The 14,082-nt window shown below is 45.0% G+C and overlaps 1 protein-coding gene across 1 annotated transcript in view; it reads right to left on the reverse strand.

The window, feature by feature from the left end:
* Positions 1-14,082, reverse strand: part of Dnah6 (dynein axonemal heavy chain 6) — a 195,330-nt gene that overhangs the window by 8,522 nt on the left and 172,726 nt on the right. The window contains exons 66-71 of the mRNA XM_021164519.1: positions 13,976-14,064; positions 11,904-12,050; positions 9,714-9,852; positions 7,950-8,069; positions 6,943-7,064; positions 2,048-2,177 (exon numbers count right to left, since the gene is read on the reverse strand). Coding sequence (XP_021020178.1) covers positions 2,048-2,177; positions 6,943-7,064; positions 7,950-8,069; positions 9,714-9,852; positions 11,904-12,050; positions 13,976-14,064 — 747 coding nt within the window. The remainder of the gene's footprint in view (positions 1-2,047; positions 2,178-6,942; positions 7,065-7,949; positions 8,070-9,713; positions 9,853-11,903; positions 12,051-13,975; positions 14,065-14,082) is intronic.

Here is a 14,082-nt window from a genome sequence, read left to right on the forward strand (position 1 = left end):
GAGAGAGAGAGAGAGAGAGATATTAAATTAGTATTTCACTTGTTGTCATGGCTCTTGTCACCCTCTGTGACTGTTTGAACTACATGGTCTTTGGCTTGGACACAGGTGGGTAAATTGAAGGAGACACTGGCTGGGATGCTGTGGAAGAATAAGCGTGCATGAGTGCATGTACCAGACGGAGGAAAGAGCAGCCTGCTCCCTGTTGGGGTAATCATGGGGAGGAGGTGAGAGGAAAGCGGGTAAGGCAAAGGTCAGAGTGACTGGAAGCAGCAGGTCTGGGTGAGTCAGTCTGACAGTGGGCATGGAGGTGGGGCTGGGGAGATGGATCAGTGGGTAACGGTGCTTGCTGATGAGCCTCCCGACCCGAGTTCCATCCCTGAAACACACAGAGAAAAGGGGGAGAACCGACTCGCACAGGTTGTCCTCTGACTCCACACGAGATACAGTGTCTTTGGTAGAACGAGAGGCGGAGCTCTGAATACCTCTGTAGCAAATGTTACTCAGAAAGGTGGTGGCTCAGCCAGCCAGTGACATTCCAGAGACCAGAAGTTGGGTGCCCAGTTAACCCACCCCACCCCTTCAGGAACATGACTGTAAGTCTTGTTCTTCCCTGTAGAGCTCCTAGAGAGGAGGCTGAGAGAGACATAAGAGTTTATCCCAACCACTGAGCATCACTCACAGACAACTGGTGTGTGCTTCCTACCCCTTAGTCCTACAAGATGGAGGGCCAGATGAGCCACATGGGATAGAATGAAGGAAGGAATTGCATTTCCCTCACACATCTGTGGAGAGTGTGAGAGCATAAGAGGCTCTAAGACGCACCATACACAGACTAGACTCCTTCCTAGGCATTCACAGTTCGGCTGCTGGAGGGACATCACTCAGCAGGGGGTGGGTCAGCCTGATTTCTCTGGGTCACAGAGCTCTGGTTACAGGAGTCCTATCATTTCCCTCAGGGGAGATTCTAAATCCACCTTCTTCTGTAGAGCCGACCAGAGCCCCTGTCCCCTCAGATGAGGCAGATGGCCTGCTTCTCGTTTCACTGGAAACGCATGAGCTCCACCAGGAGTGGAGAAGAAGCTGGCTTCCCATTGCACACTCTAAGAGTGAACTTTATGAAGCATGGAGGAAAAATCTCGTCAGCATCGATGGGGCTCTGGAGAAAGCCCTCTGCCTCCAACGCCCGTCATTCTTGCTCCATTTCTTTCTCCCACCATGCTTATTGAGAAGAAACTGCTCCCTAATTAAATGGCAGTTTTCTTCAACAGTAACAGAGCTCCCTGCCCAGGGGACATTCCGTGTTTGGGGCCCGGCCCTTGTGTTTTGGGGAGTGACGGGATTATTCTTGGGTCGCATGGCTTCTTTTGGTCTGGCATCCTTTGGGGTATTGCCTGGACTCTGCTGTGGTCCTTTTCTCTACCTCATTCTGCTTTCCCTTGTCACGCCTTCACTTTCAACCATGAACAAATGCTCTAGGGACTCAAACATACTGTCAGCCTCAGGGAAGGGGGAGAGTAGCTCTTTTGTGATCACTTGGAAAAATTCCCTAAGGTTAAAGTAACTTAGCTATTTGTCCTAAATGAAGAAAAATACTTAGGTGGCATCTAGAATGGGATTCTAATAAAACCTTAAACAATGTGGGAATTGTCTTCATCTGCACTGTCCGAGACTCAAGCACTTAAAATGCTCAGTGCAGCAGAGGGCTCAGTGTGGGATTTACTTAAGGTTAACAAGCTGCCACATGTGGCCAGAAGCTACTGTCTTGGATGGCACAGGTCCAGAGCCTTTAGAGTCAGCGCTCAGAGCAAAGCCTGGCTAGAGTCATGTGGCATGTAAGCCAGGATGCTCCTCGTGGTCCCTGCAGGTGGAATGTCAGGGTGTGGTCCGTCTCTAGACATAAAGGGAGAACCCCATGCTAGGCGAGCTCAATGGGGAAAGCAAAACCTATGGGAAGAATTAAGCCTCGACATCTGCTTATGATTTAGCTTTCTGAGTTATTCCTCAGGGACCTGTCACAGGCAGATAGATGCCAGCAAGTGTTTATTACCTGGAACTCTGGTCTGGATAGAAGCCACAAGCTCCTGGACAATTTCATCATTGCTTTTGCCCTGGCCGCCAGAGAAGGACCTTGGCTGGACCTCAAGGATGGTGGTGATCAGAGTGTTGGTCTCTTTGTACTGCAGAGGTGGTAAGAGAGAGAGCAGGGAAGACGGAGTCAAGATAACGTTTGCTGCGTGTATCGTTTCCATAGAGGAATAAGGGACATTTCCAGAAACAAAGGTGTTAATTCAACCATGGTATGAATACAATATGAGAGTATTCTCCTAATCAAACTAAAAAAAAATTACATTAGAAAATTGTGTGTGTGTGTGTGTGTGTATGTGCACACATATGCTGTGGCATGTGAGTGGAGATCGGAGGACATCTTGCAGGAGTCAGTTCTTCCACAAGGAAGGAGTTCCACCTTGTGGATTGGTATCATGTCCTTAGGCTTGGTGGCAGCAACCAAGCCTATCTACTGAGTCATCTCGCCAGCTCTCTCTCAATCAAAATCTAAGTGTACAGTATTGTTGATTGCATACACAACGCTGTTCTCCAGACCTATCCATCTTTCTTGACCTGAGACCTTATGCTCATATATTAGAGAGGAAGGCAAAGGCTTCTTCCTCATCAATAAGCATCTGACTGACTGCGTCCAGCACAGAGGCAATCAGAGGGCTTGGCCTGCAACTCTAGCTTGGGCTCATAAAATTAGCAGAGGATTTCAGCTCCATCTTTCCTGGCCTCTGTGCCAGGAAATGACACGTGGTCTCCCATGGAGCTCTAGATAGAACATGGATGTGGGCATCCCTGAGCTTGGGCCGGAAGTGCAGCAAGTTTCCACTTTAACTGCCTGTGTCTTTAGGGCATCTTCTTCCTTTCTTTCTTCCCCTACAGACTAGAACAACCTTTCCAGTAGAGTGACAGGCCCAGCAGCTGTGGGAACACAGGGCTGCTGCTGCTGCTTCTACACGGTTCTTCAGGGGAGCATCTTTCAGCAGCAAATGGCTCCAAGGGGTGATTGTCAGGCACAAAGAGGGACCTCATCCAGCTGACAAAGTGGCTCTGAGCAGAATTTGATACATGGGGTGGCTGCCTTACTGTCTTTTTGTTGTTGTTGCTGTTGTTGCTGTTGTTGTTGTTTTGAGACAGGGTTTCTCTGTATAGCCCTGGCTGTCCTGGAACTCACTCTGTAGACCAGGCTGGCCTCGAACTCAGAAATCCACCTGCCTCTGCCTCCTGAGGGCTGGGATTAAAGGTGTGCGCTACCACGCCCGGCCTGCCTTACTGTCTTGATTGGTTGTTACCTGGTTGTTCTTCATAGAAACATTCAAGTTTATTCTCAGAACAGTTTACTTCTTCCTCATGTCCATCTCAATTCTAGAAACTGACATTTTGGCAATGCACTGGGGTGACAAAGCCGGGCTCAGACAGCAGAGGAGGCTGTTGCCGCACACTTACAGATTTGCCCCCTTCCTGTCCTAGTCAGTCCTTTACTAGTTTCTGCTAAACACTTATTTAAATATAACTTGCTAAGTGTAGGAAGAAATCTTGTGTTAAGACCACTGTGGTGGTTTGAATATGCTTGGCCCAGGAAATGGCACTATTAGGAGGTATGGCCTTGTCAGAGAAAATGTGTCACTGTGGGTGTGTGCTTTAAGACCCTTGTCCTAGCTGTCTAGAATTCAGTATTCTCCTAGCAGCCTTCAGATGAAGATGTAGAACTCTCAGCTTTGCTTGCACCATGCCTGCCCGGATGCTGCCATGCTCCCACCTTGATGATAACGGACTGAAACTCTGAACCTGTAAACCAGCTCCAATTAAATGCTGTCCTTTATAAGAGTTGCCTTGGTCATGGTGTCTGTTCACAGCAGTAAAACCCTAACTAAGACAACCACATTGCTTAAGTGGCACAGTTACTCAACCTAAGCAGAGCATGCTACTTTCCACTTTGATACAAAGATTTTCTCTAGCTAAAGGCAACTTGCAAACAGATGGAAGACAGATTTCAAACTTCTTCCTTCCTAAAAACAGGAGTTAAAAAACTCTCACATGAAAGAAGGCCTTCTGGTATCTGGAGAAGAAAACCGCTCTTCCAGGGGGATCTGGTAGAAAGAGACCTTGTTAAAATACAATAGTCTTGTGGGGTGTGGTGTGCCTCTAATCCCAGGACTTGGTAGGCAGATGCAGTCAGATCTCTGTGAGTTCAAGGCTAACCTGGTCTACACAGTGAGTTCCAGGACAGCCATGGGCTATGTAGAGAGACACTGTCTCAAAAAACCCAAATATTCAAGTCTTTCCATGGAAGAACACATTTCTACCAAATGCTCAACCCTGAAAACGTATATATATCAGTGACATCATGCAGACTGAGCAGACTGCATTCATGTATTTAGGAACACATGCACACGCACGTGCACATGCACACACACAAACCACCACCACCATCACCAATTAAAGAAAAGAGACCATGAATTTGAAAGAGAGCAAGAGGACATCAGAGGGCTGAGAGGGAGGAAAAAGAATGGAGGGATACATTATTCTCTTATAATCTACGATAACAACAACAGACACAAAGCTCTGCATCCTGCTCTGACCTGCCACACCCTTTAGCCATTCTCTCCTTGTTTGACTCCCTGTGTGTGACACAATACCAAGCCACTAAGTTTTTGCATTTCTTTGGGCTTCATTTGTCACCGGTGTCACACAAAGCCTCTTCGAAATCTGTAAACTTTTCTCCTGTGAATCGGTACTAAGAATGCCAGCTCAGTTCCGTGGCTCAGCTGGAACCCCGAGAGAGTGGAGATGGCACCGTGTTTTTCCTGTGCAGGTGGCATCTTGTCTCTTATGCACATGGGCATCTGTTTGTCTCTCCCTTGCTCTTAGTGCTTCCCATGGCAGTTGAGCTTCCCCTCTATGGTGGCTGGGGAGGGTTTGGGAGTATCAGGGGAAAGAAAGATTAACTGCAGATACGACATCCCAGGTGCCAATGATTCTGGAGGACCCTTCCCGAAACTCAGCATTTGCATATACTGTGCTATGCATCTCTGTACTTCTTGGACCAACTAGAGTTGCAGAGGAAGGAGGAGCAGCCTTTGGTCAGCTTGGGTCACATGTCCACCTCCGTGCATTAGATTATGGGTATCTGTGGTTTGCTTGCACGTTTGTGCACTCTGTGCATGCACGTCTGAGGAGGCCAGCAGAGGGCATTGAATCCCCTGGAACTGGAGTTACAGATGGAGGTAAGCTGCCATGTGGGTGCTGGGAATTGAACCCAAGTCCTCTGGAAGAATAGCCAGTGCTTTTAACTGCTGAGCTATCTCTCCAATTTCCATCTTATCAGACTTCTATGGAAGTAAAGGGGGCAATTGTTCAAAGGGAAGTGGCTGCATTGATAATCCAGAACTGTTGAAGAAGGAAAGCTGTAGAGAAGAACAGGCCTGGGACTCGTTACACATCTGCTCTCGTAGTCATTCTGAAACCAATGAAAAACACAGACATCTCCTCGTCTGGTTTACAGTGCTGCATGGGGTGGGAGGGCAGCTTTATCCCTCTTGAAGAGGAGGCTGGGCAAGCCCTCCAATGCTCTCTTTTCCTTATCCTTTCCCCCCTCTTCCCTGTTCTCTCCACCTTTTAGGACAATCAGAGGTCAGAGCAGAGTAAATAGAAAGTTTAGCCACAAGTGTATTTGCCTGAAAGCAGAATGAGAGAAACAGGACACATCATTTCATGCCCACTGAAAGGAGCAGGACTATTGTTGGCAAACATGAAATGAGATTTCTGGAGAGTCCAGTGTTGTTAGATTCCTTGATTCTGAGGTAAACTTTACCTTCTAACCTGTATATGGGCAAAACTTAAATTGAAAAAAAAAACAAAAAAACAAACAATGGCTATCTCTCTGCCCAGACACATTCAGGGAGAATCTCACCCTTGAGCATTAGAGATGTCTGGAACCCTCAGAGACACAGCTCTGCTCTTTACGGATGCCTGAGATGGCATGACGAAAGTGGGCCAGGTGAGCTGTGCCCAGGGTCAGGAGGGGCTCTCAGATGCTAAGAGACTTCAGATCACTCTCAGATAAGAGTCATCATCAGAAGATCTCGACAGAGGAGTACAATAATCCACCATACTCTTTGGAGTAGGGGTTCTCAACCTGCTTAATGCTGTGACCCCTTAATACACTTCCTCGTGTTGTGATGTCCCCCAACCATAAAAGTATTTTCACTGCTACTTCATATATGTAATTTTGCTACTGCTATAGATCCTAATGTAAATATCTGTTTTCTGATGGTCTTAGGTGACCCCTGTGAAGGGTCCGTTTGACCTCCAAAGGGGTGGAAACCCCTGTGTTGATCACTGCTGCTTTGAAGCCAGTGCTGTGGTCTGGTACATCGGCTACTTTGAGAAAGTAAGGTTAGTTTTCTTCCTTGGATTCGTGCACACAGGATCTGAATGCAAGGGCTGAGAAGAGATACTTAGGGCATTTATAACTGTACTGCTCTGATCTAAGCGTGCATATCCATGACCTTTGTGTAACATGAGCCAAATATGTCCAGGGTGGGGGAAAAGGGAAGGGAAAACACACACACACACACACACACACACACACACACACACACACGCCTTAGGATTCTGTGAAGGCTGTGTCCAGCTTTACTGATTTTTCTTGGGCATCAGAGGGTACCATCTTCATTTTTTCAGGGTATGGAGCCCAGAAGGATTCTGGTCACTGCTGGAAGATCAGTCTCATTAAAGACTGCAAAGGCGCCAGGCTGAATTGAAACCATTGTTGAAAGAAAGGTTAGCCAGTATTTCCTGAAGGCATTATAGTCCACAGAGGAGGACTGTTTTGAGTTTATATACACAATATAAATTTGTATTTTAAACAGAAAGACCACATACCTGAAAAACAAGGTTAGCATTTTCATGCATTCCAAAGATTTCTGGATCATCTATCAAAGGTAGATCTTCAATGTACTCCTTAAACTCTTGGAGGCTGTCAGCCAAGGGGGCAAAATAGATGCCTGCCATTAAAAATCACAAAAGACAAATGTGAATCAAGTGGATCAGCACTGCCTGGCTTGCTTTTTAGTTCAATTAAAAAATTATCTGTATGTGTGAGTCTTTTGAGTGCATGTGCCTTGGGAGCCAGAAAGAGGGTGTTGGGTTCCTTGGAGGTGGAATTACATACAGGAAATTGTGTACCACCCAACATGGGTGCTGGGAACAGAACACATGTCCTCTCCAAGGGTAGTCTGTGCTCTTAACCACTCAGCCATTGTTCCAGCCCCATAGTTTCACTGAGTTTTCTTGAGGCCATGAGCATCAGAGAGTAGTAACATGCCTGAAGGATGATGGACACCGTTGGAAGTGAGTCTCACTAAGGGATCCAGATTTCTGCTCATCTTAGAAACTGTCTTTGCATTGGTTTGGTATACAGATTCTAGTCCCTCAAATCAAAGGCCACATTTGCAAAATGTTGAAATATAGGGCCACTGCCCTTTCCCTGATGATGACAAGACACACAGTTGACTTGAAGCAACCCGGCCACAGGGGTGTTTGTGAACTTTTGCACTAGGATCCTTTCTTCTAAGCGACTGACACCCGTGGCCATCCATCTACCTACTGTCTGACTCAGAATGAGTTACCTCCAGTTCTCAACCCTTAGTACTCAATATTTGGTGGTGGAAGTGCTCTCTAATGATATTAAAAATACACTAGCACAGAGCTCTGAAAGTGCATTTAGATAGAATACAATCAAGTTTAATGCAGAGTTAATTTACAGCGTTGTGTTCTTTCTCTCAAACCAGCTTTGACAGCCAAACATGGGGATGCGATGGAGCTGTGAAGATGGACAGAGTCTGAGGCTTCTTGGGAAGGGATTTTTTTCCCCCATAAAAGCCCTTTACCTGAGTCAGAGTATGTATAATCATCATCCAATGTTTCAGGAGAGAAAAATCTTTTCAAGACAGTTCGAAGGCATCTCTGATCCCAGGTGTCTGTCACTCTCCCCCCGTAGGTGATCTCACCTGAAAGGGAGCTTGCATTTTAAAACATATTTTTACATTAATAAACACACCTGAATTCTAATACATTTATTTATATGCACATTTAGTTGGTATCAAAAGTAGTTGCCATGTCCCTTTAAGATAAGTCAAGTTTTAAAAAGCAGAATGTGTATGCTACCCTAATTATTTTATTTTATTTTTTAAAAATTATTATGTGTATGTTTGTGATTTTTGTATGAGTTTAGATGCACTGTGTGCATGCAGGAGCCCACAGAGGCCTGAAGAGGGCGTCAGATCACATGGAAGTGATGCTACAGGCAGTCCTGAATGCCTATGCCGGTGCTGGGACTTGACCCTGGATCCTCGGCAAAAGCAGCTATTAGCTGCTAAGCCACCTCTTCAGTTCTAGAATTCTTCTTTATTTCTTTCAACAACAGAAACGAAAGCCATTGGGCTTCACTTCCCATTTCCTTTGTTTCAGAATGTTCCTGAGTCTTGACCTCCCCCAGCGACTATCAGTTTCTAAAATGCTCTCACTGTTGGACTCACTGAGTAAAACAGCACCTCACATTTGTAGGAAGATGGTCGATTTATACACACCTCATAAATGATTGCTGCCAAGCCAGGAAGTTGAAAAGATGGATCCCAAGTGAAAGAGAGAGCTTGCCTGTCAGAGATCATGTCAGAGGGAATGCAAAGTTATGGCTGCACTGTCTCTCTCCCCAGGGATTTGCCACCTGGTGTACTTCAGTGTTCTTCCAAAAAACCCGAGCAGGAAGGGACCGTGGTGAATGACTTTTGATGTTGATATAATGCCTTGGGAAGATTCTAGATTCATTGACACACTTCTGTATTTATTACCATAGTGTTCCCAGTAGGATTTCATGTATGGAAATTGTCGAGGTTGATGTAAGACTTTCGCATATTGACTCACGTTAAATATTTAACGTATGCCCGGGGCTCAGGAGATGGGTGCTAGTAAAGTGTCTGCTGTACCTGGATGAGAAGCTGGGTGTGGATCCCCGGCCTCTATGTAAAAGCCAGGCCTGATGGCTATATTTCCAGCACCTGGGGGAGGGCAGGGAAAGGCAGGTTCCCGGGGTGCACTAGCCAGTCAGCCTAGCCAAATAGGTGAGCTCCAGGTTCAGTGAGAGACCCTGCCTCAAAAAGGTGGAAACCTACCAGTGGCCACATCCCAAACAAAAATGTCTTCCCCAGATCTGCATAGGGGGAGTAGGAGGGAGAAGAGGAAGGGAGATGTGATCAAGATACATTGGATATATATATGAAAATTTCAAAGGACAATAAAAAAATAAGGTGAAGAGTAATTGATCAATACACTATGCTTACTTCTAGATTTCACATGTACACACATGTACAATCACACACACGGGTATGTACACACATCACTCTCACAATACACATACACACGCATACAAATGATGTCTGGAGTTATTGCTATTGTTGAGAAATGTCTTCCTAATTTTCTATGTGCAGATATTTGCATGATGTGTTTATCACTATTGTACGCTCACAGTGGGGACGTCAGTTGTCACTGCCAACGTTAAATACTGGGGGTGAACACAGACTTCACAGGGGCCAGAGAGATATAAGTCAACAGCTCTGCTCCACGGCCAGACGCCCTGGCCATGTGCACATACTGACCAGTAATGTAAATTAGTGCGTCCCAGGGGATCTTTCCTTCGTGACAGTAAAGGTTGAGGTTCAGTAAGGCGCATTCTCTATCACTGTCATTAAATTCATAGCAGATATTCCAGCCAAGGGGGCCAAACTTCTTTCTCTCCTAGAATGGAGAATGAAAATATCCTGAGATAAAATTGACGAACTTAATTTTGTTTAATGACAAAGAAGTTAATTTTTAGTATTATTGTATTGAAAAAGAGATGTTTTCATTAATGATGGGCATCTCCATACTGCACCCAGTTAAAAACATTTGGTTCAGTTTCAGCCAGGTTTTTACCAAGCAGGCCAAACACGTCTTCATTTAATAGCCCCCATGTTTCTAAAAGAGAATCTGTTTTTCTTTTAGATTTGGCAGATCTACCAAAAAAAAAAAAAAAATCTGTTCTGCAGGGTAAAACAAAACATTTCAAATAAGGGGAAAAATTCCACCTAGAGTTTGGCATAAAAATATACTTTAATTATGAAAGAGAAGGGGAAACGGGGGTGGGGATGGGGAGAGAGAATCCTTGCCTTAGTTTTATTTCTATCACCACAACAAAGTGTTCTGACAGAAAGCAACTTAAGGGAGATAGGGTTTATTTGTATTTCTAACTCCAGGTTACAGTTCGTTACTACGGGGAGGCCATGGCAGCAGGAACTTGAGGTGACTGGTCTCATCACATGTGTAGGCAAGAGCAGAGAGAATACTCAACTCATTTCCTTTACGCAACTCGAGACCCAAGCCTGGGGAATGGTGCCCCCAATAGTGGGCTGGACCTTCCCGCATCTATTAGGAATCAAGACAGTCTCCCATAGATGTGTCTTGAGGCCAAGCTGACCTTGACAACCCCTCACTGAGACTCTCAAGCACCACAGCACGCTCCCTTGCTGTTTTAAGGAGCTTGGCTCTACCTTGTTGTCATGGCAGATGATGCTGGCCAACCACTGACTTCTCCATGGTGACATGAAAAAATTACAGACAACTGAAATTGGTAGACATAATCAGAATCTTCATGTCCTTACTTCCCATTGTAAGATCACCCTTCCCTTTATTATTTTTATTGTCCCCTCCACCCAATTTCTTAATTTCAAACTGATGAAACATTTCAACTGGGTTAGAAGTTGGTCCCATGATCTCTCCTGTAGATCCAACTTTTACTAAATGTTATACTACCTCACGCCCTGGCTGCTTTTGGTAGTGGCAACAGAGGCTCTGTCTATGATCTCTTCAGACCATTTGGTTTAACTGTTTTGTTTATTTAGTCCATATTGTCCACCATTATCCACCCCTTTCCCTCCAGTAGAGCACACAGAATTGAAAACCAGGAAGCCAGTCTAATCAAAAGTGCCTAGAGATCAGCAAAGAGTCAAGAATTCAAGGACAAGCTGCAACAGACTAAGTAATGTGTGGAACAGATGGAAGGAAACCAATGCTGGTTTGAAAGTTATCTCACAGAAGGTTTCAGGCTCTGGTCACAGGTAAGGAGGAGTCTCTTAAAGGTCATAAAACTCATCCAAAAGAGCAGGTAGGAGTAGATGAACACAAGGAAAATAAATGAACCAAACCGTAGATGGCGACATGCACCTGTTGTCTCAGTAGTGGGGAGGCAAAGACAGAGGGCTGCAAATTCAAGGAAAGTCCAGGCTGTGTGGTAAATTTGAGCATAGAGATTGAGCCTCAAGACAATAACCAACAAAAGAAATCAGGTGAACTTGAAGATTAGCAAAATATATGTGGGTGAAAAGAGAATAAAAATGTTCTTGGAGTTTTCATTGTAGGGGACGCCGATGTTGGGACTCAATTCTGGAAGGGAAGCAGGTTAGGGGTGTGAGGCAGAGATGAGCTGTTGAACTGGACCTTGTATGTTCACCTGGGCGACGGTGTTCCTCAGGAAAGAGGCAGAGCTGTGAGCCGCTGAGGCAAGGAAGCTGGTGGCTGAGCTAAATGAACTCTGGTTCCAACACAGGAGGGGCCCTTCCAGTTTCAGGATGCCTTCTTCAATTTTTCACTTGCATCTTAACTAGTGACACATTTCTATCAGAGAACACTTCCTTACTGCTGTTGAAAAGACCCATGTGAGGTACACACACACACACACACACACACACACACACACACACACACGAATAGGAATAAGAAAATCATTAAAAAAGACAGACTAGAGAGTGTACCTGAATAATTGCGTGGAAGAAACAAATGCCAAATATTAGTTTTCTCCATTGCATTCCAAGTATGTTTTCTTCAAAAAACGAAGGTGTCATTTCAGTAAAGGCTCGCCTGATATTTGCACGCAAGCCTTTTGGAGGCTCATTAGTTACCTGGATATAGAAACAGCATACATGGCAGAGAGGGTGATTTTTATAGAAATGCATTATTTCTGGATAGCACATGTAGACTGAAGACATTGAGATATGGATAACTAATATCCATGGGGGCATTCCCTGTGGTCTCTTTCTCTCTCTCTCTCTGTACGTGCTTATGTGTACATGTATGTGTGCTCAGGGCCTGAATGTGCTCAGGAGAGTGTTAGAAAGCCTATTTCTCCCCATCTTATTTGTTTGAGACAGTCTCTCACTGACCCTGCTGCTAAGGCTAGAGATTGGCAAGCCCTAGTAATTCTTTTTTTTTTAATTTTTAATATTTTTATTACATATTTTCCTCAATTACATTTCCAATGCTATCCCAAAAGTCCCCCATAGCGCCCCCCACTTCCCTACCCACCCATTCCCATTCTTTTGGCCCTGGCATTCCCCTATATTGGGGCATATAAAGTTTGCAAGTCCAATGGGCCTCTCTTTCCAGTGATGGCCGACTAGGCCATCTTTCAATACATATGCAGCTAGAGACAAGAGCTCCGGGGTTCTGGTTAGTACATCATGTTGTTCCAACAATAGGGTTGCAGATCCCTTTAGCTCCTTGGGTACTTTCTCTAGCTTCTCCATTGGGAGCCCTGTGATACATCCAATAGCTGACTGTGAACATCCACTCCTGTGTTTGCTAGGCCCCGGCATCGTCTCACAAGAGACAGCTATATTTGGGTCCTTTCAGCAAAATCTTGCTAGTGTATGCAATGGTGTCAGCGTTTAGAAGCTGATTATGGGATGGATCCCTGGATATGGCAGTCTCTAAATGGTCCATCCTTTCATCACAGCTACGAACTTTGTCTCTGTAACTCCTTCCCTGGGTGTTTTGTTCCCAATTCTAAGAAGGTGCACAGTGTCCACACTTTGGTCTTCATTCTTCTTGAGTTTCATGCGTTTAGCAAATTGTATCTTATATCTTGGGTATCCTAAGTTTTGGGCTAATATCCACTTATCAGTGAATACATATTGTGTGAGTTCTTTTGTGATTGTGTTACTTCACTCAAGATGATGCCCTCCAGGTCCATCCATTTGGCTAGGAATTTCATAAATTCATTCTTTTTAATAGCTGAGTAGTACCTAGTAATTCTCTTATCTCTACTCTCCTTACCCCTGGGGCTACAGGCATATATGTTATAACTGACTTTTTATATGGGTGCTGGGGATTTGAACCTCACGTCTTTGTGTTTGTGCACCAAGTGCTATTACTCACTGAACCATCTTCTTAGTACCCCTACTTTTTGTCTTGTTCAACCACACTCCATGGAGAACAGAGCCTAGTAGGTTCCTCAGAACTATCATGGTTGAAACACCATCACAAAACAACAGATATTTCCATTTGGAGGTCTTTCTCCCCATAAAATATAAGCTAGAGAGCTTAGTAAGTGTCCATCGGATTTTGTGGTCATCTCAAAATGCAGAACTGTCCTGTATACTTTGTTCCACGATCTCCCATGATGTGAGGGAAGAGAGGAAAGAGAGGAAAGAGGCATCTCTGGTTTTCCATATACAGAGATTTCCCTTTTCCTGAAACTCACAGCTCTTCCTGAAACCCAGCAGCTGGAGGCCTTCCTGTCTGAGACAGTCCCTTAGCTCCAGGAGTGGCCCATTCTCACCACTCCATGCATGTAGCATTTTCTTGCAGAGGGGAAGAGCCAGAATTGTTGAATGGCCAATAGGCCAGTATATGCAAAAGAAGAGCTTGTCTTGGGAAATCACTTCCCTTCCTGCTCTCATTTGAAAGAATTATTACCATCTTCCACCATCCCACCCCGGCCACATAGTCTCCTACATGGCTCTATGCAAAGTCTGTGATGCTTGGAGCCCCTGGGTGGATATTCAGAGATGAACTCGCTCACAGTCTAGTTATATTCATACATTACCTTGACAGAATTCTGAAGGACTGTCACAGGAAATGTGGAACAAGGCATAGAGCTTAGAAAAAGCCGGAAAGTGTCCTTGATTGTCTGATCTGTTTAAAACAAAGCAA

This window comes from Mus caroli, chromosome 6, assembly GCF_900094665.2.
Source record: "Mus caroli chromosome 6, CAROLI_EIJ_v1.1, whole genome shotgun sequence".
In the NCBI taxonomy this organism is placed as follows: Eukaryota; Metazoa; Chordata; class Mammalia; order Rodentia; family Muridae; genus Mus; species Mus caroli.